The sequence below is a fragment of the Exophiala viscosa genome (assembly GCF_022695815.1).
Source record: "Exophiala viscosa unplaced genomic scaffold EDD37scaffold_9, whole genome shotgun sequence".
NCBI lineage: Eukaryota > Fungi > Ascomycota > Eurotiomycetes > Chaetothyriales > Herpotrichiellaceae > Exophiala > Exophiala viscosa.
The window spans coordinates 782,497-801,148 of NW_026944361.1; the positions used below are offsets into that span (position 1 = coordinate 782,497).

The following is an 18,652-nucleotide window of genomic DNA, read 5'->3' on the forward strand; positions in this document are numbered from 1 at the left end:
ATCACCTTTTGTTTGCCAAGAAACATGGACATAGGCAGACTCATGCAGGGAGGCCGACTAGTATTCACCAATATCGACAGATCTAAAGGCGCTCTTCGAAGGCTAGTTGTAGTCTTCCAGCCTCCATGTGGGCGGATTGACAACCCCATCAAAGACCTCTGCGACTGCAACAATCTCTTCATCTTGGAAAGGCCTTCCGACGACTTGCAAACAAACAGGTTGATTCGCGAAAAGCTCCGGGTCATCTTGAGAAGAGTCAGTTTTCCACTTGCATTTCAATCCACCGGGTAGGACTTACACATCTCATAAGTTGCTTTGTCAAATTTGTTGTCCATTGGTCTGTAATCGAGGTCCTTCGGGTCGGTTTCAGGGGAAATCTTGAACTTCTTGATTGGTATGGTCAATGAAGGATAGTCGAGGATATTCCAGATGGTGGTATAACCCCACCACGACGCAAAATTGTGAGGATAGCTGGTGGAGGGATGCACTGGGGCGATGATCGCATCGAATGGTCGGCCGCTGTCTGTCCTTGACGATGATGTGCTCCACCAATGTGACATTGCTGTTTTGTACTCCGACATCTCACGGTTCAAGCCAAAGGCCTCTGCTGCGCTTAAGGGTTTGATGCCGAAGGCCTCGAGATGATATTTGAGCGACGGCAACATGTCTTCTCCGCCTTCTGCAAGCTTCGCTTTCATTTCCACAGCGCCAGTCTGGAAGTAGATCTTCCAGGTCGTCAACGCTACTGTCCAACAATCGAAGGGAAGGTCGACGTTCACCACTTTGAACGAGTCAGCAAGCTTTGCAACACCTTTCGAGTAGTACTATCTCACCTTCGTGTCCAGCAGCAGTCAGTTTATTTGCAGTCTCCTTCAAAGCCCGGAGAATAGGTGGATGCGGCATACAGACGCTATCAAAGTCCCACAAGGCAAACGTAAGTTTTCTCTTGGGCGTCTCGACGTCCCTCCATGGCAGAGGCACCACGCCTGGCGCGAATTGCATGCTCGGATATGCGTTGATGACCTTAATGAATAGCTTCAAGTCATCCAGACTATGGCAGACTGGGCCACATGAAACTTTGATGGAGATCTGGCCCGATAAAGTCGTGGCCATACCAGTCTTGCAAATCCGATCGGCAGAAGGCCTGATCGAGTAATGTCCGTTGAAGGCTGCCGGGGCTCTGATCGAGCCGCCTATGTCGGAGGATGGGGAAACAGGACTGCCTCTCATAGCAACCAGAACAGCATCGCCACCAGAGGAACCCCCTGAAGCCAACTCTCTGTTGTAAGGATTGATGGTCCTGCCCCACAGATTGCTAGTAGTCTCGAGTGCCATACCCGTCTGAGGCATCGTAGTCTTTGCGAATATGACGGCTCCCGAGTCTCGCAGGACTTTGACAATGGCAGCATCATCTTGCGCAGCATTCCCATAATTTGCAATGTAACCCAGAGTAGAGGGATGCCCTTTGACATTGTACTGGTCCTAGAAGCCGAGGTATCAGCAAAGGTTGGGTAGACTTGCGAGACATACCTTGATTGCCAAAGGGATCCCGTGTAATGGTCCAATGACTTTGCCTGTTGCCGCATAATGGGCGTCGCAAGCCTTGGCAGCATCTATCGCTTCTTCGGGAAAGAATGCTGTCAAACAATTCGTCTGTCGCGGAAACCGTAAGCCTTTGCTCGTCTGGGGGGAAGCAACAAACGTGCAAGTTGGTGAGCAATGGCTGCTCTGGCACAAAAGGCCTCTGTAACCTCAACGCTTGTCAAGATCCCGCGAGCGAGGTTCACAACCAGCTGAACCAGACTCTGATCGGTGATATCGAGTTGCCTCTTGGTCAGAACGCCACTGTTTCGAGGAATATCGATGACACTACTAGCAGTCTGAGACGTCCATTTTGAATCCAGGCACCAGGTTGATGGTATCGCATCGAGCACCTTGCTTCGAGCATCTTTGGCTATCCCCTGCCACTCCATTTTTCCCGATGAGTGAAGCTGGGTGATGTCAAACGGATTTCGCTTGATGTTGGCCGTTCAATGCCAGGAGTCTCGGTGGCTATTCTTGGTGTTGCTTTGAGTCACTGATAGCAAGACTGGTGCTCTAGTCTAGTCTCTGCTGTCAACTTTGTTGCATATGAGTTGCAAGAGCTCGGTTGGTCCGAGATTGTGTGAGAAAGTCTCACCTGTCGAATTGGGTATTTCGTCTTCGGTGCGACCGAAAGGTGACTATGGGCATCGGAAATCAGGCCATCACCCTCGATCTGCAATGCAAGCGCAAGCACGAATATAGCCTATAACAAGGTTGTCCAATTACAAGGCTACCAGGGGATTATATGGAGCAATGTAAAGAGGTAGCCAATATGGCCAACGACGACCAGCGGTTAGATAAAGAAGTGTGGAAGAAACTAGGTATATTAGCGAGTCCGGTGGAGCCGAGGCTTTCCCTCGTAGATCACTCGTATCATTCGTATGGTATACCAACAAACTCCACTTTGGACGAACTCATATCTACCACCATACGGAGTGCGTCCGGGGCAGCGGGGTTGACCGCGTATCGTCCCTTAAGATAACATCAACCTGCCCGTTGTCGATCACTACTGCATGGGCCGTTCCTGAAGATAAGCATTGACTTGGACATGGGTGGTATCTTGGTATATATTCCATGTGCCCTCAGAACGTTTGGTACAACCAGGTAGTATCGCTCCCCTAGATCGCATCACAGCAACCTACGCAGAACTCTTCATCATGGCAGAATCCTTCGATGGGAACACTGTCAATACTGGCAGCGTCAAACTGCCATTTCTGCGCCGGACTAATCCCTTCATCCAAAACCTACTCATGTCAGCATGTTTGTTCTGCAACCCCGGCTTATACCTTGCAATCACGCTCCTTGGGGCTGGTGGTGGTCGTCCTTCATCCAGTTCCATGGCCGACACCAGTAACGGTGTCCTCTATGGCGTTTTCACCTTCAGTGCCATTGGAGCTAGCTCGGTCTTGAATATTCTCGGACCTCGTATCACTGTCGCATTCGCCATCACTGGATACCCAATCTACATCGGCGCCATGTGGTACTTTGACGCCTTCGGACATCTCTGGTATCCCGTCTTTGCTGGTGCCTACCTGGGACTGACTGCCGGCTGCTTGTGGACGACAGCCGCTTGGATGTCCAGTTCTCTAGCAGAAGAGAAAGACAAAGGCCTTTGGAGAGCTATACAATGGACATTCAATGTTACAGGTGCTGCAATAGGTGCATGTATTGCATTGGGCATCAACTGGCATGCGAAAACTGCCGGAGTTCCACACTCAGTTTATATCATTTTCATCATCATCCAGACAGCCTCGATAGGTTTTGCGATGCTGATGCTGGACCCTGAGAAGTTGATCCGACCTGATGGAACCAAAATTGCGATCTTCAACAAAATGTCATTGAAAGAGGCGTTGCTCGAAACCAAGAAGGCTTTTACAGATGTCCGACTTCTCATGCTTATCCCGACACTGTTCGCGCCCGAAGTCTTTTTCCCAATGCAAGCGTCAATCAATGCATATGCATTCAATCTTCGCACGAGAACTCTGAACACCCTCTTGAACAATCTCATTCAGATCCCCGTCACCATTGGTATGGGTTACATACTGGATTGCGAAAAGCTCGGCACACGAAGAAAGCGTGCCTTCATCGGCATCACCATCGATGCTGTCTGGATAACTGGGGCCTACATTGCACAAACCGCCTGGTTGAGTAGCTGGAAGTTCGACAGGTCCGTGGCTGGACCTTCCATTGATGTTCACGACAAGGCATATGCCGGAGCCGTCGTCATTTACATGTTCTATGCTGCTCAATATGGCATCTTCCAGAACCTCGTCATTTATGTTCTCGGTGGGTTGACGAACGAACCTCGGAGAAGTGCAGCAAACAGTGGTATATTTGTTGGAAGTGAGTTACTCTCCGAAAACTCTAGAAGCCGTCGAAGACTGACCATTCAATAGTCCTCAGTGCGGGAACTGCCGTCTCCTTTGGGGTCGACGCCACTGCCCAACCGTACGAAAATGAAAACGGAGCATACTTCGCGTTGGCGACACTGTGCTGGCCGATTTTGTATTTCGTTGCTTGGAAATACTTGAAGGACACCAACTATCTGGACGAGGACAGCGTGATTGTGCCACTCCACGTGCGCAAGGATCTTCATCTTGATGCCAAGATTGAAGGCATTCCGGCTGCTGGCGATGATGTAGAGACTGGTGAAGTCGCCACCACGAAGCAAGAGAAGAGGTAAGAGACTGGTATCGAATGTGGAAGACTATAGACGTGAGAAACGCGTGACGCCAAGTGAAAGTTTATTGATATGCACCCAGACGCATATAAATCAAGAATTTGGGGATGGGAAGAGCCCTTCACAGACGTTCGAGTGGGGTGTAACCTGGCGAGGCTGTGAGCATCAGGGGTTATCTGGTGGCGTGAAACGTTGCTCAATGACGACGGTTAGATGGACCTGACACTCCTTTGAGCATCGCAGTGAGCTTCATCAGCGTTCTAAATGCTTGAACATGTCAAATATATCATCATTGATAATGCTATTATGCTACACGCACTTCACCAGGGGTAGTCTGTAAGGTCGGCCACTCGGGGTAAAGACCCCCGATTACACGAAGCGCGTTGGGCCTTCTGCAGACGTCGCAAAATAATTCGCGGTGCCGAGTATCGTGCAAATAAACAATGGCGATGAACATTCAATATCTCTCACATCTGTACCAACCATAGACCTCAATCCAACCAAAGCAATCCGGGAAAAAGACAAGATGCTTCTAACGACATCCCTCCCCCTGTTTCCTCCTCCCGCATCGTCCCTTCTACCTCCTCTCACTCAACCGACACCAGACCACACAAGCAACCAACCACACCAACATCAATCGCGGCGCAACAAACAACATGCCTCAGCACTTCACCGCACGACCACTCTCGCAGTCCTATCTTCAGATGAGCGAACGATAGTACAGCGCAAAATGGCCATTGCAATGTACGGCTACAGCTGGCTGAAACCGGCAGGATGTCCCAAGACAATGCTCGGCCGACGAGAAGAGGAGGTTGAGAGGGAGGAAGTAGAAAGACAACTAAGGGAGGTGGAATTACAAGAGCGATTACAGCAGGAGGCGGAAGAACAAGAACGCCTAGCACAACAAACCGAGACAGGTGAACCGGAGGGTGACAGAGACTTGGACGAAGATATACCCGACGCCGACGCCGGAGAGGAAGAGGGAGACCTTGATGAGGACGACGAGGAAGAAGAAGAAGGCTCCGACGGCGATGACGGATTGGGTGGCGATCTGGACGACGAGATCCCGGATGCAGACGATCAGGACGATGACGAGGTCATGTCTCCTGCTGGGGACGATACCGGTACGAATTGGACCTACGACACGCGCCGAGAGCCAGACTCCGATGAAGAAGGTGGTGCAAGCGCTCGGCGATACCCAGGCCGGCAGGGCAGACACGCACATATCGCGGGTGTGCGGATCCCGGTTCCAGGAAGCGAGTATGACTACGATGAGCGCGAGGCCGAAGACCTAGCGAATGCGATGCTCGATGAGGATGAGATCTTTGAGCAGGACGACGATGCGGCCGGCGGCGAAAGAGACCTAGATGATGACGTTCCAGACGCGGCAGAATCAGACCAGGCATGGGAGCATACGGATACCGAGCTCGAAGAAAGCGAGATGGACATTTCCATCCTTCCAGTGCCGGGTCAGGCACGGTCGAGTATAGGTCACGGAGGACGGCTACAACCTCAAATTGCGGGCGGACCGAGACGTGCGTCTGGACCACGAAACTCCGAGGCAGGCTGGGGCTTCAATGTCTCGCCCCAGGTTCCACCCCGGGCAGGACACTCACACAGACCGACTCCAGAGATGGACCATCCCGCACCACGAGCCGCCGTTTCTGGAAACAGACATCACCGCCAACTGCGAGCGCCGTACTTCCACACGCCGGCCATGCTAGATAGTCCGATGGACGCCGAGACCCAGGGTACTGGCGCAAGCGACGACGACGGCGACATCGACGCCGATCCATTCGCATCCTCCGGTGCTGGTCCCAGACCCATCCCCAGGCCGCATCCGCATGGACTGTCTATGCTCGCTTCAGCGACTGAAGAAGTTTCACATGATAGAACGGGCAGGACAGGTGCAGGCACGACCGCAGTGAACGTCAGTGGAAGTCCATCACCGTCACGGGCCACTGCGGCAAGGGCATGGCTTGACGGTGCTGCTGCCGCGGTGGGCGGGAGCGCAAGACGGACGTTATTCGGAAGATCTGCCAGAAGAGGTGCTGCGGGAGCAGTGATCACCGATACTTCGAGTGGGGGACTGTTCACGCCGCCTTCGACTTCAACAGCTGCAGTAGTCACTGCTGAATCCGGCGTGGAAGGGGAATGGGAAACGCCGGTAAACAGCGCGAGCCAGGATCCAGGCCAGACTCAAGCGCATCAGCGGAGGCGGAGCGGTCGATTTCTGGGCTCGAGAAGGAGGGCGGACATGGGGTGATAACATCATGCGCAAAAGTGCTACGACCTTGCTGCACAGTCAGAATTACAAGTAGTGTGCATATGTGATTATGATTATTAGGGTCATATTGTAACAGTATGTGACCAGTGCCTTGTGCACCACAATATTCTTGCATATCCATGCGATCAGATCAAGACAGATGCGCCGCTACGCCATGCTCTTCCTTTTCGTTCGTGTTTCTGCAAAAACGTAAAAGACCGGATCCGAAGTAATGTACAGGTGTGGCGAAAACGTGCTGATCAGGCAAACACTCGGCCGATGAGTTGCTCGGAGAAGAGTCCATGCTCGAGGGTTGGTCGTCCCTGTCCTGGCCGATTCGTTACAGAGGTGGACGAGGTGGACGAGGTGAGGGAGACAGAAGCCTCGGTGTCGCCTTCACGACATGTGGCGTCACGTCGATACTCTTATATCAGAACGCCCGCATATGTGGTCTTCCAGACAATCAAAACAGCCAAACGTACGCAAATATCGCCCATACAGCGATAAAGAACAACACCCACACCTTCCACCCGACGCCCGTCCGTTCCGCCATTTTCAACATCCTCCTCATGGTGCCTTTTAACCGTACACTAGCGTTCTCGAAATTGTCATTGATCTGGCTGGCCAACGCACTCGAATCTCGTATCTCATCGCCGATCGCGACTGTTAAAGTTTTCAACTGCGACACCTTTTGCGACAACAGTGTCGTGGCAGTGTTCTCGTTTTGGGATTCCAGCTCCTCGAGTACGGACGTCGAGTACTGGCCCTTCGAATTCGGCGTTGCGGATCTGAAAGACCCATCGGGTGATGCGCCATTCGTGCCGGTGTAAGAGTTTAGATATGGTGAAGAAGAGCGATGTCCGTCGGGTTGTGAAGAGTAGGCGTAGCCAGGTCGACTTGAGGATGAGCTGGATGGTCTGGAGCCGGGATAGTCTTGGAATAGGGCTGATGAGGGCGCCGCGCGCCTGTTGAGGGCGGAGTAGCGGTTGCTGTGCAAGAACAGGATTAGTAGGCATGTTCATGAGGGCACGAGGCATGGACTCTGACGTACGTTGACATTATGAAGGGTCTAGTATTGACTGGTGGCCGTCAGGACAGGCCGTTGTGTCTTGTATCGTGAGGCCTGATTAGACGTCAGGGGACAGATGAAAGCGAGGATTCTTGCTAGATGTGTAAGGATGTTCGCATATCGACGCGCATTCACCAAACGTCGCGAGTCATGTACTGGACACTTTCATGCCTCACGCAAAGAAATGCGGAAATGCGGAAGTTGTGACGGCGCTTGTGACCACAAAGTTGACCGAAGCTTTTGCGCAGTAATCATGCTTGCTCCGCCAGACTTAGCTGACTAAGATTTCCCCTTTTTCCACGCCAAACGCCACACCTTCAACACTCCTCATGGTGCTCTTCCTACTCCATGGCGTCATGTAGATATCATTCAGGGCCTCGCTCTACATCCACAGCCATGTTATACACCATTCCAATGCAGGTCATCCTGTTGCTTATATCCCACAGCCTTTCACTTTTGCTCAACTGTCTCATGCTCGACTAGCTCCCGCCCATGTGCAGTCTTCTTGTCTGTCGCCTCAGGATCTCCTCGAAGACGGGCTTGCAGCACATGCTTGTATTCTTTCCGCGCGAACAGGACATCAATCTCTTCCAGACTGAGTCCCTTCGTCTCTTTGACGCAGAAATACACAAACACGATGGCAAGCACATTGAACACGCAGAAAAGGATATAGAACTTGTACCCAATGTCCTGTATCCCCATCGGGCCGAATTTGACCACGATGAAGGTGATGAACCACTGGGTGAATACGCCCATGCTTGTGCCCACGTGTCGGACATGTAGAGGAGCGATCTCCGGTACGTACACCCATACCAGTGGGCACCACGAAGCGCCTGGTTACGGTCAGTCTAGATGCTATACCGGTAGAACAGGGGAAGTATCGAAAGTCTCGCGCTTCTACGGGACAGATCTTCGAGGAAAGAAATACTCACCGAAAAAGAACTCAAACAGGAATATACTCACTACCGCTAGCTTCAGCGAGTGGTCCGTGTTGACTCCGAGACCGATTGTGAATAAGATCATAAATATGGAGCAGAAGATCGCTCCGTAAAGCATGACAGTGCGCCGGCCCAAGTGCTCGACTGTCCAGATCGTGGTAGCAGTACCACCAAGAAAAAGTAGTGTCACACCGCCGGACGTGATGGATGCTGTGTTTTGAGACATCCCGAGAGAATGAATAAAGAGGTATGTCGCATAGTAGGAGACAATATTGTTTCCGTCCATCTGTTGAAAAAGCTGGCTAAGGACGCCCAGCCAGAGTCTCCACGTTGTATTGACGGGCGAGGTGTCATAGAAAAGATTCTTGAAGCTGAACTTGTATTCTTTCTCTGCTTCGAGGGTGGCGAAGACATCGGCGCGGTGCTTGGTGACTATTGCGCTGTCCACAGGAACGGAGTAAATTCGAGCCATGATATCGTCAGCGTCGTCTATCTCGCCCTTTGCATAGAGGTAACGTGGGGACTCGGGCAGAAAGAATATTGTGGCCCAAGCGAGTATGATAAACACGACCTGGAAAGCGATTGGCAGTCGCCATACCGCCTCGGTGTTGGGTTGGTGTTGAAGCATGCCATAGTCAAACTACGAAGCGTTAGCCCGACCACTTGCGATACTTCTCGGGGGATTTCTTACCCAGTACGCGATAGTCAAACCAAGGATGACGATTGTGAGCTGGGCGGCGATGAGAGCACCCCGAGAACTGGCTTTCGACGTTTCAGCGACCCAGATGGGCACCATCGTTGTTGTGAGGCCTGACGACAGGGGGTTAGCTTTTGAATGCTGAGGTATTCTGGGAATTGCACCTACCCATTCCGATGCCTGCTATCACACGGCCGCCTATCAAGTAGCTGCTGCCATGTGACCCAGCCTGCAATCCTGCTCCGACAATGATGAGGCCACCGCCGATGACAATGTATAGACGGCGGCCGAGTTTCTGGCCAACAAAGCCGGCGACAATACACCCCGACAGACACCCGATATCATAGATGGCCACGATTGTGCCTTGCAGATCAGCATTGTCTGGGTTGATATGGTTGGCTTTGAGGAAACTTGGAAGAGCGATCAAGCCTCCAAGGACGCCCTGGTCGTATCCTGAAAATTCAGTGTCAGCCACAGAAGCCGTGGATGTGAACCCCCAGGACCCACCAAATAGTGTAAATGCCCATGCTGAACAGAGGGTGATAGCCGCTTGCAGCTGAAATCCGTGCAGAGATCTAGCATAACCTCTGTTGAAGGCGCCCATACTGATCCCAGATATATACCGTTGCCTTGTCGGTTGTAGCGATCTTGGTATGCTACAAGGGAAAGTCCCCAACCCGAGAATGAGGAGGAGAATGCCATGATATGTGAATGTAGGTCTCAGGATTTTGGGGTTGCAATTGCGCCAGGCAGAGATAACGTTGAGACGTCCAGAGATGCACGATCGACTATGCAAGGCCGACCGCCGCCCGTCATAGCCAATCAGTCGTAAGCCCCAAGTTGATAGGCAGTCATAAAGGACCAAAATGGGTGTACTCTTCTCATCGACCCCATGGAATGCAGTGCGGGGATTGGGGACCGTTGGCTGGAGGGATCCGGTTATCTGCATACCCGTACCGACTCCCGAGGGACACGGGGAGTGCGGAGTCAGGCCTATAGATTTGCCTGCGATGTCGTGATAGGACGTAGGCATCTTCAGCTCAGGTACATCGTGGGACCGAACCTCCTCTTCTCACTCTTCTCCGCACCGCTTGATGAAAGAAAGGTAAACCCGTGGATAATCCAGTTCCACGGCATTGACGGGGCAGGCAGGGCAGGTCCCGGTCTCTGTAGTACGTTTATATAGCCTGAATCAGAGACTTGCTTCTTGTTCAGGTGTGCCTTGCGCAGTACGGTAGGTTCAAGGGAATTGGTGCCATCGTGTAATCATTTAGACTGATTATGGCTGGGATGGCTGGGAGAGTGGCCATGATCACTGGCGCTGCTGGTGGTATTGGAGAAGCCACTGCTCACAAACTCGCTAGCCGTGGTATATCTGTGTTCGTCATCGACATGAATGAGAAGGACGGATCAAGGGTATCGGATGAGGTTGAAAAGAAGTGGAATGTACGCAGCAAGTTTCTCAAGGTCGACATTACCCAAGAAGAGCAGGTCAAGGATGCTATTGCTTCGACCACCAAATGGACAGGTCGTCTCGACTACGCTGCCAATTGTGCTGGGATTTGTGAGTCAATATGGGCCGAGGAAGAAAGTATTACCACGGAACTCTTCGAGAGGTAAGGGATGGCGCCCTCGGGAAGGAAATTGGCTGACTATTGCTGTTAGGACTTATGCTATCAATACTCGAGGACTGTGGCTATGCCAGAAGTATCAAGCATTGCAAATGAGAATGCAGCAGCCTCGGGAGATCACTTTTCTTCCGCAAAGCCCACATACGATTCCGGGTCAGCGGGGAGCCATTGCCAACGTCGTCTCGATCTCGGGACTTCAAGCGGCTGGCCTGGCTGCTTACACACCCAGCAAATATGCAGCCATAGGAGTTACCAAGAACGGTGCAAAGTTCTATGGTCCAAGTGGCATCCGTGTGAACGCACTTTGCCCAGGCTGGACTCTGACGAAAATGGTCGAACATAGTATGGGCAAGGAAGGCACCATTGGAACACAAGAAAACAAGGACTCTGGTGTCAGCAAGCAGATTGGTCTGAGAAGGATGGCGTTCGCCCAGGAGCAAGCCAATGTGCTCAGTTTTCTACTGAGTGATGAGAGTTCTTATATGAATGGCAGTCTTCTGGTGAATGATGGCGGATTCCACGACATCAGATAGTATGGCTGTAACATACTGTCACGAGGCTGAAGGCCTCAGGAGTAGGTGGCGGCTACGAGGCTGAGACACTCCAAGGTTTCGCGTCACCCCAAATAATAAACTCATCATTGCCTAAAACACCAACCCTTCAACACCAGCCAGCCACAAAACCAGTCAATCCTAGAACCGGCATCCTTTCGTGACAGGCCTGAGGCACTTGGCATGCAAGCATGCATGTCGCCCGAACCGGGCCAGTTACTCATTCCACCACGCTTTTCTGCTGTTGGGCTCCCGCAACATTTGTGTTCACAATCAGGCCGGCTGCGTCCATGTCTCAGCCTGATTGTCTAGACCTAGACAGGGACCCCTCGTACTCATTTCGCTAGCGCCATATAACAGGCTATCAAGGCTTGTGGCTTACTGCCCGTTCCGGCATTGCACGCATGAGCACCCCATCCAATGGCGCCAAGGGATCTCCGGACATGCATGATCGGGGCCGCCTCCGGATCCTCAGCTGAAACGTCCACACCGAAGTCAAAGGCGGAGAAAGGTACGTGCATGCAGAGAACAGGAACAAGAAGTCAAAGCCGTCAATAATGAGAAGTACTTCTACATGTACGCCGCCAGGCGCTGCAACTGTTCCTCTCCGAAGAGTCTTGCCTTTGACACGACTTTTGTAAGCGTTAGATTCCTGCCCAGGAGAATACTCTTCCTCGCAATATTGGTCATTAAAAACACGACCGTCAGCCTTACGATACCATGGGTGCTTCAATCCGCGGGACCGTGCTGGCATTACTCATCGCGGTTGTCTATGGCCAGAACAACTCCTACGGCTGCCTTTCCCAGGCGAGCATGACTTCATTGACAGCCTGTGATCGGCTCAGCACCACCATCGACTCGTGCTTTGCCCAGACAACCAACACAGCCAGTGTTGAAGGCTGTTATTGCAAGCAGGCGGTTGTTGACGATATCGTGGAGTAAGTCCTACCGCCTCATTGCTGACCTATCCCAGTACTAATCGAGCTGCGTAGCTGCGGAAGCGAGTACCGGCTTTGTTATCTCAACGACCAGTATGACTACTACTACACTAGTGTCTTGGATGATTGGAATGAGTGGTGCGACGACTATGTCACATATACACCCACCACTCCTGTCCTGAGTAATCCTACCACGACCGTACCAACCTATCAACCAGCTGCATGCACCGACTATAGCTCTTCGTGCTCGATCTTGACGAACTTTGAGTCGGATTGCTTGAGCCTTGATCCTTCAGCTACTGCGTCATCCTTCTACAGCTGTGCTTGCGCGCCCAGCTTACTGTCGATGGCTTCGGTGTGCTTCTACGATGTTGCTGTTACATGCCGAAACCAAAGTACAGCCTTGAGCGATATCGATATCTTTGGGGCTTGCGGAGTGAGTATGAATCAATCTTGTCATGGAACTCTGGCTTACGCTTCTGTCACAGACTATATACAGCCAAGGTCAACTGATCACAGCCATGGGTGCTTCCGTCAACACAAGTGCAACATCAACAGTCTCCAGCCCAACGGCGGCCTCTCCGGCACCCAAGACCACGACAGGGACGAGCGCAAGCAATACTGCAGGCAGTGAAGGCTCGAGTGCTTCAGCCACAGGCACGGCAAGTCAAACGACGGCTTCTGCAACTTCCTCGAGTGTTGCAGCAAGCTACGAATGTCATTCGTGGCTGGCAATGGTGCCCTTCGCGCTTAGTCTGATGGTGTACCTGTCGTGAGAGGTACTATCAGCAGTCTGGGCACAGAGCGGGCAAAGTGGTCTAGTGCTTGAAGAACTTGCATCTGGTGTATCCCATGCGACTATAGTACGAGATCTGGTGGATGCGTTGACTGTCCGGTAGACTCTGACCGGCATTGGACTCTGGTCTGGAGTATGACCCGGTATATGAAAAATAGTTTCTATTCTGTGTAATCGAGCATGCATGCTGTTCTATGAACTCACCATGCTTGATCTCGGTCTCGTCCTGTAAGGGTCCCGATAATGCCATCAGTGACAATGACAAGGCTGCACTAAACCACAATTTCTAAGGGGTGCCACTTGGGTGCCCACTTCGCGCTTGTTCTTCCCCGCGACGCGTTCTCCAATTCAGCATTTGTAAATAATAGGAAACTTCAACAACGACTACCACTTCGCAAAGCGGTCAGGCAACGTTTGCTCGAGCGGAATAGACTGCGCCATGCAATATGGTGTCGCAATCACAAAATGAGAGCTTGGCTGGAGATATTGACCCAGATGTCGTGTCAGAACTGCGAGACAGACTCACCGAAGTGTCCATAAAATGCTCGGAGCGATGTTTATATCAATCAGCAAAATGGTAGGACGAACGGACTCTGATTCACGTTACATCCAAGCTGACTGACTCAGGGCAGCAGAGTTGTTGAATTCCCTACCCGAAAATAATGACCTTGACGACGATTCCGATTCCCGCATGTACGATACGAATAATGTTCAATCCTCATATCGCATATTTTCTACGAGTTACGACGATCCTGAAGAGGCGGCATTAGAAGCGAAGGAAGCCACAAAATATCTGCTAGCTAAAGCATTCTTCGACACGAAAGAGTTTGATAGATGTGCAGCGGTATTTCTACCGCCAGCCATACCAGCAGGAGGTCTGGCGATCTTTGACCGTCCCAAAGGTCGAACGCCCACGTCTACACCGCCACGACACAAAGGCAAGACGAGGCAAGCCGACTCGACTGGAGTCAACCCCTTTCCCCGACTCAGCCAAAAGTCCCTGTTCCTGTCACTGTATGCTCGATACTTAGGCGGCGAGAAACGCAAAGATGAAGAGACGGAGATGGTACTGGGGCCTGCAGACGGCGGACAGACTACAAACCGCGAACTTTCAGCCCTGGCCAGGGGCTTGGAAGCATACTTTCGAGCCAGAGACGCGACAGATCCTCAGCAAAAGCGCTCACAAGGTTGGCTCGAATACTTATACGGTGTCGTCCTTTCCAAATCGCGACAAGAAGATCTGGCGCAGCAATGGCTCCTCCGATCCGTTCGCATCAACCCCTACCACTGGGGTGCCTGGGAAGAACTTGCCTCTCTCTTATCATCCGTCGACGACCTCAGCGCACAAATATCCCCATCCATCCTCCCAACGAACATCATGAGTATAATGTACCAAGCCTGCGCATCAGTCGACCTCTTCTCGACGACCGATCAGTCCGCAACCCTAAGCTACCTGCGCACCCTGCTCAGCTACTTCCCAACCTCAACCTTCCTTCTCACCCAGCTCGCGACCTTGCACTACCACGCTAAAGAGTACGAAACCGCCGCCTCAATTTTCCAAGACCTCCTAATCGCCCATCCGCACCGTCTCGACGGACTAGACCACTACTCGAATATCCTGTACGTGATGACGGACCGGCCCAAGCTAGCCTTTCTGGCCCATCTCGCTACATCCGTCGACAAATTCCGCCCAGAAACATGCTGCGTCGTGGGCAACTACTACTCCCTATGCTCCCAGCACGAGAAGGCGGTGATGTACTTCCGACGCGCTTTGACTCTAGACCGCAATTTCCTGTCAGCCTGGACACTCATGGGCCACGAGTACATCGAACTCAAAAACACACACGCGGCCATCGAATCGTACAGACGCGCCGTTGACGTCAACCGCAAGGACTACAGAGCCTGGTACGGTCTCGGCCAAGCCTACGAGGTGCTAGACATGGGCTTCTACGCATTGTTTTATTACCAACGCGCTGCCGGACTCAGGCCGTATGACCCTAAGATGTGGCAAGCCGTGGCGTCATGCTATGCCAAAATGGACAGATTGGATCAAGCTATCAAAGCGCAGAAACGCGCGTTGGTGGCAGGCACGTATTTCGACGACACGAGAGACTCTTCGCCGCAGTCGAGTTTCGCCAACAGGAGCAAGCCGTCGCAGTCTCAGCAGCAGGAACGCAAAACACCGCGCAAATTGCTCGATCCAGAAACATTGTACCAGATCGCCTTGCTTTATGAGCGGATGGGCGCACCCGGCGAGGCTGATGCCGCGAGATACATGGAATTGTGTGTCGCGCAGGAAATTGGGGGGAGTCATAAGTCCGTGGTGCAGGCGGAAAAAGCTCTCAAAAAGCGACAACGTAAAGAGGCGAGGGCCAGTGCTGTGACGGATGAGCGCAGGGCGAGAGTATCTGCGATGAGGGCTGAGGCTGGTCAAGATGCCGACGTGAGTCTCGATGATGATGTGGTGGAAGGGCAAGGTGACGATGATACGGAGATTCTGTCGTCGTCTTCGCCGTTGGAATCGTCTATGGACAATGTCGATGACCAAGAGCCTGGAGATAATGATGGATTTGGCACGGGCACTACGGCCACAACGTCCAAGGCGCGGCTGTGGCTTGCGCGATGGAGTGTCAAGATGGGTGATTTGGACCGTGCCGAGAAATTGGCTGAGGAGTTGTGCATGGATGGCTATGAAGTCGAGGAAGCGAAAGGTCTCGTCAGGGAAGTCAGGGGTCGCAGAGAGGCCGCGCTGGATAGTGACGTCTAACTATCACCATACACGGTTCTATGAGCCAAATCATCAATGGCTGCCGTTTCTCTGAATCACGAGAACAATTCCTTTTCTGAGCAGAGACAAAACTTTTATTGGTGACTCAATTAATCACTGTATGAACCATGAGCCCTGGTCAACAGTCCACTCCTTCCAGCCCTCACCTCGATCACCTTTTATTAGCCCCGCATTCTCACTGAAGCCACCTGTAAAATGATAGACATGGGCAGCTTCCATTATGTCTTCTCCTTCTCCCTGTCGCGTATCGATATTGAAATGTAGCACAATAGGATTGTTGTTCGTCATTCGTTGGTCGTCAAGTCGTAGGGCTAGCAAAGCAACTTCGACTGGTAGACCGCAGCTCAGCCGATTAAAAGCTCGTGTGGGCAAGTCGATTATTCGTGTTTCGTCGACGGCAAAGCCTACTAGAAGGTCAGCTATCTGTTAGTGAGACAAATATGCTCACCGGTATGAAACAGACTGAAAGTTCGCCTTGCTCTTCTGAACCTCTATCATTTCCGCAAAACAGGCGGTGATTTGTAGAGTTTAATCTCAGAGCTTCCTCACGGCAGGGATTTGACAGTCGATCCTGGCACTTCTGACATTGTTGACCCAAGCAGGATATCTTGCCCATGCGGTGATGGCGATCTTGCTGCCAGGTTGGAGACTTGTCACGAATTCGCTAATCTCTTCATCTTCGTCGTTGCAGCTCCATGTGACAGTATGAGTTTCCCATTCCTTGTCTGCATGGATGTTGGTGATGATCCACTTTCCCAGAGGCGGAGACTTGGTCTCTTCTTGGTCAGTATCTTTCTCGTCGTCATCAGGTAGAACAGCAACTTCGAACCATGTGTGGCTATGATGGTAGGTATGACGAAACTGCTCGAAGTTGGTGAATCCCTGATCACGAGAAGTGACAGAGAAGGTCAGACTGCGTAGGCCTTTTGGTGGGAAATTTTCTGGAATCTCAGCCACGAGATAGACCGATCCCGCGTTCTCCTCAGTGACACGCATCTCGTGTATGTTCGTTGCCAAAGGAACATCAGCCCAGAACTCAGCCATATCCATGATAGCTGGCACCAGGTCGGGAAGAAGGACTTTGGAGAGGAGGAACGCCATCTCGTAAGTTTCTGACGGTTTGGGACCGATCTCTGGCATTGCTACAGGGTAAGTTGGGAGGAGGTTTGCTTTGGACATGGTATGGAAGATCCGCAACCAGGCTTCTGAGGCGTTCTCGGTTTCGGCACGTTTGGCATATTCAATGAAGTGATCAACGATGAGGAAGATCATGAAGACAGTAAGGATGGAAAGGGAGGTCCCAAAGACGATATACCAAACAAATTCGATCCCGCTCGACTCTGCCATGATGAAGAGGAGGTTTACAACTTGATCCAGAGAATAATAGGAGGATGGAAGAGGTAGGTTGAGGACATGATTGGGAATTGGGAGATGAAGTCGCGGGGGGATAATGAAGAAAGAAAAAGAAACGGCGTTGGGTGGGAAAGAAAGTGTTGATTCTATATTCACATGTCGTGACTCTTTATTGACGTGTTGAGAGAAATGATATAGCGGGAAGTCGCGGTTCGTGACGCCTATTGGGGTGGTCGTGAAGCTTATGGGACTTGCCCTTAGGCACCAACCGATGATTTCCCGGCAGGTCCGTCCCTATCCTGTCCAATCATCTGGCAATCGGGCCCCTCGACCCAGCCTTGTTACTGTGTCTGCGCCTTGTCTTGCTCAGTCTGTTCAGGTTCGTTCTGTGCTCTTACCACCCACAAAGGATCTCTCATGAATGATCCTGCTACCAGTGTCTGAATCTCAATATTACGCCATCCACTCCACCAAAGGTAATCGCCGACCATGTCCAGTCTGTCGTCCTCGTCCACCTTCAACCATCGACCAACCGCCTTTGTGGGAAAGCACCGATTCGAGATGATCAAGTGAACTTTGCCACCTTTGTTTGTCTGCTTTCGAATGCTCCGCAGTACCTCCACCGGCTTTGTCAAGTAATCAATAGACACCACACAAGTCGCCGCGTCGAGTCCCCCTTCCATAGAGCCTGGTATCCGTACCTCAGGGTCTTCGTTGAGATCCTGCACAGACCAATGCTTCAACACCGAGTTCTTGCTCAGCTCCGCCTTGTTCATTCCCGTCCCATCTATCTCCAATTCTCCTGAGGCAGCCGCCTGTTCGAGCTCGGGCGGATAGTGAGAAATCCAACTGGAGCAGAAATCAAGAATTCGTCCCTTTCGAGGCAAAACCTGATCATAATACCCGCGAAGATTCACAATGGCATTGTCATCAATATGTGTCACAAAGCGAGCAGGACCATAAAAGCCAGTATCATTTCCCGCGTCCATAGGTGTGAGGTCTGCTGCCGAGTACGGGAATGGCCCATCGGGCTTTGCTGGGACATAATGTCGGAGTGGAAGTTGAGCAGAATCCATCTTCTTCCCGCCAGCAAGCATCCCAAGCAGTAAGGAGACCGATCGAACACTCGTCCTGCTAGAGAAATTGGGCATCTGTGGTGGTTAGGTTGACTGGCAAACACCGTATGTCGATTTCCATTGTGTTATATGAGCGATGGCTGTATGATGACGTGATAGATATCAAGCCTGCATAGTGCTTGATATCTGCCCAGGGATCACAAGCTTTCAGCCTTCCAGTCCTTCGGTTGCGCGCAGTCATCCTTTACCCTGGAGAACATGCAGCCCAATCGCTGCCAATACTTC

At 51.8% G+C, this 18,652-nt stretch overlaps 10 protein-coding genes across 10 annotated transcripts; 5 read left to right on the forward strand and 5 right to left on the reverse strand.

Moving 5' to 3' along the window:
• Window positions 1–102: 102 nt before the first annotated feature.
• Window positions 103–1,973, reverse strand: EDD37DRAFT_567100 (amidase signature domain-containing protein; the record flags this gene model as incomplete). The annotated part of the gene is made up of 5 exons (XM_062814128.1): window positions 103–245; window positions 299–781; window positions 834–1,482; window positions 1,531–1,673; window positions 1,703–1,973. The coding sequence occupies 5 exons, from the start codon at window positions 1,971–1,973 to the stop codon at window positions 103–105; spliced, it is 1,689 nt and encodes a 562-aa protein (XP_062667910.1).
• Window positions 1,974–2,632: 659 nt separating this feature from the next.
• On the forward strand, window positions 2,633–4,311 carry EDD37DRAFT_687827 (uncharacterized protein; the record flags this gene model as incomplete). The annotated part of the gene is made up of 3 exons (XM_062819948.1): window positions 2,633–2,688; window positions 2,783–3,927; window positions 3,981–4,311. The coding sequence occupies 3 exons, from the start codon at window positions 2,633–2,635 to the stop codon at window positions 4,265–4,267; spliced, it is 1,488 nt and encodes a 495-aa protein (XP_062667911.1). The 3' UTR covers window positions 4,268–4,311.
• A 93-nt stretch (window positions 4,312–4,404) lies between these two features.
• On the forward strand, window positions 4,405–6,581 carry EDD37DRAFT_636871 (Apc15p protein-domain-containing protein). Its single transcript, XM_062817008.1, has one exon. It carries the CDS (start codon window positions 4,791–4,793, stop codon window positions 6,528–6,530), a length of 1,740 nt encoding a protein of 579 aa, XP_062667912.1. The 5' UTR covers window positions 4,405–4,790; the 3' UTR covers window positions 6,531–6,581.
• EDD37DRAFT_636872 (blocked early in transport 1) lies at window positions 6,582–7,781 on the reverse strand. The gene is made up of 2 exons (XM_062817009.1): window positions 7,582–7,781; window positions 6,582–7,519 (listed from the first exon to the last, which is right to left on the reverse strand). The coding sequence occupies exons 1-2, from the start codon at window positions 7,587–7,589 to the stop codon at window positions 6,994–6,996; spliced, it is 534 nt and encodes a 177-aa protein (XP_062667913.1). The 5' UTR covers window positions 7,590–7,781; the 3' UTR covers window positions 6,582–6,993.
• Window positions 7,782–8,049: 268 nt separating this feature from the next.
• On the reverse strand, window positions 8,050–9,886 carry EDD37DRAFT_667862 (MFS transporter; the record flags this gene model as incomplete). Its single annotated transcript, XM_062819310.1, has 5 exons — window positions 9,742–9,886; window positions 9,403–9,687; window positions 9,229–9,347; window positions 8,532–9,177; window positions 8,050–8,432 (listed from the first exon to the last, which is right to left on the reverse strand). The coding sequence occupies exons 1-5, from the start codon at window positions 9,836–9,838 to the stop codon at window positions 8,050–8,052; spliced, it is 1,530 nt and encodes a 509-aa protein (XP_062667914.1). The 5' UTR covers window positions 9,839–9,886.
• Window positions 9,887–10,300: 414 nt separating this feature from the next.
• EDD37DRAFT_684031 (3-oxoacyl-reductase) lies at window positions 10,301–11,398 on the forward strand (the record flags this gene model as incomplete). Its single annotated transcript, XM_062819859.1, has 2 exons — window positions 10,301–10,850; window positions 10,900–11,398. Exons 1-2 carry the CDS (start codon window positions 10,516–10,518, stop codon window positions 11,396–11,398), a joined length of 834 nt encoding a protein of 277 aa, XP_062667915.1. The 5' UTR covers window positions 10,301–10,515.
• A 639-nt stretch (window positions 11,399–12,037) lies between these two features.
• On the forward strand, window positions 12,038–13,151 carry EDD37DRAFT_503339 (uncharacterized protein). The gene is made up of 3 exons (XM_062813516.1): window positions 12,038–12,354; window positions 12,409–12,790; window positions 12,843–13,151. The coding sequence occupies exons 1-3, from the start codon at window positions 12,137–12,139 to the stop codon at window positions 13,128–13,130; spliced, it is 888 nt and encodes a 295-aa protein (XP_062667916.1). The 5' UTR covers window positions 12,038–12,136; the 3' UTR covers window positions 13,131–13,151.
• Window positions 13,152–13,514: 363 nt separating this feature from the next.
• EDD37DRAFT_667864 (anaphase-promoting complex component APC8) lies at window positions 13,515–15,988 on the forward strand. The gene is made up of 2 exons (XM_062819311.1): window positions 13,515–13,727; window positions 13,778–15,988. The coding sequence occupies exons 1-2, from the start codon at window positions 13,597–13,599 to the stop codon at window positions 15,915–15,917; spliced, it is 2,271 nt and encodes a 756-aa protein (XP_062667917.1). The 5' UTR covers window positions 13,515–13,596; the 3' UTR covers window positions 15,918–15,988.
• Window positions 15,989–17,415, reverse strand: EDD37DRAFT_636879 (uncharacterized protein). Its single transcript, XM_062817010.1, has 2 exons — window positions 16,402–17,415; window positions 15,989–16,342 (listed from the first exon to the last, which is right to left on the reverse strand). The coding sequence occupies exon 1, from the start codon at window positions 17,283–17,285 to the stop codon at window positions 16,473–16,475; it is 813 nt and encodes a 270-aa protein (XP_062667918.1). The 5' UTR covers window positions 17,286–17,415; the 3' UTR covers window positions 15,989–16,342; window positions 16,402–16,472.
• Window positions 17,416–17,459: 44 nt separating this feature from the next.
• Window positions 17,460–18,639, reverse strand: EDD37DRAFT_503350 (uncharacterized protein). Its single transcript, XM_062813517.1, has one exon. It carries the CDS (start codon window positions 18,440–18,442, stop codon window positions 17,633–17,635), a length of 810 nt encoding a protein of 269 aa, XP_062667919.1. The 5' UTR covers window positions 18,443–18,639; the 3' UTR covers window positions 17,460–17,632.
• Window positions 18,640–18,652: the final 13 nt, after the last annotated feature.

Excerpts from the sequence above, each read along its gene's own strand:
- EDD37DRAFT_636871 (XM_062817008.1), top strand. The coding sequence starts at position 4,791 with ATGCTTCTAACGACATCCCTCCCCCTGTTTCCTCCTCCCGCATCGTCC.
- EDD37DRAFT_503339 (XM_062813516.1), top strand. The coding sequence starts at position 12,137 with ATGGGTGCTTCAATCCGCGGGACCGTGCTGGCATTACTCATCGCGGTT. Across the intron at positions 12,355-12,408 it reads GTTGTTGACGATATCGTGGA|CTGCGGAAGCGAGTACCGGC; the intron begins GTAAGTCCTACC and ends CGAGCTGCGTAG. Across the intron at positions 12,791-12,842 it reads ATATCTTTGGGGCTTGCGGA|ACTATATACAGCCAAGGTCA; the intron begins GTGAGTATGAAT and ends CTTCTGTCACAG.
- EDD37DRAFT_667864 (XM_062819311.1), top strand. The coding sequence starts at position 13,597 with ATGGTGTCGCAATCACAAAATGAGAGCTTGGCTGGAGATATTGACCCA. Across the intron at positions 13,728-13,777 it reads TTATATCAATCAGCAAAATG|GGCAGCAGAGTTGTTGAATT; the intron begins GTAGGACGAACG and ends TGACTGACTCAG.
- EDD37DRAFT_636879 (XM_062817010.1), bottom strand. The coding sequence starts at position 17,285 with ATGGCAGAGTCGAGCGGGATCGAATTTGTTTGGTATATCGTCTTTGGG.
- EDD37DRAFT_503350 (XM_062813517.1), bottom strand. The coding sequence starts at position 18,442 with ATGCCCAATTTCTCTAGCAGGACGAGTGTTCGATCGGTCTCCTTACTG.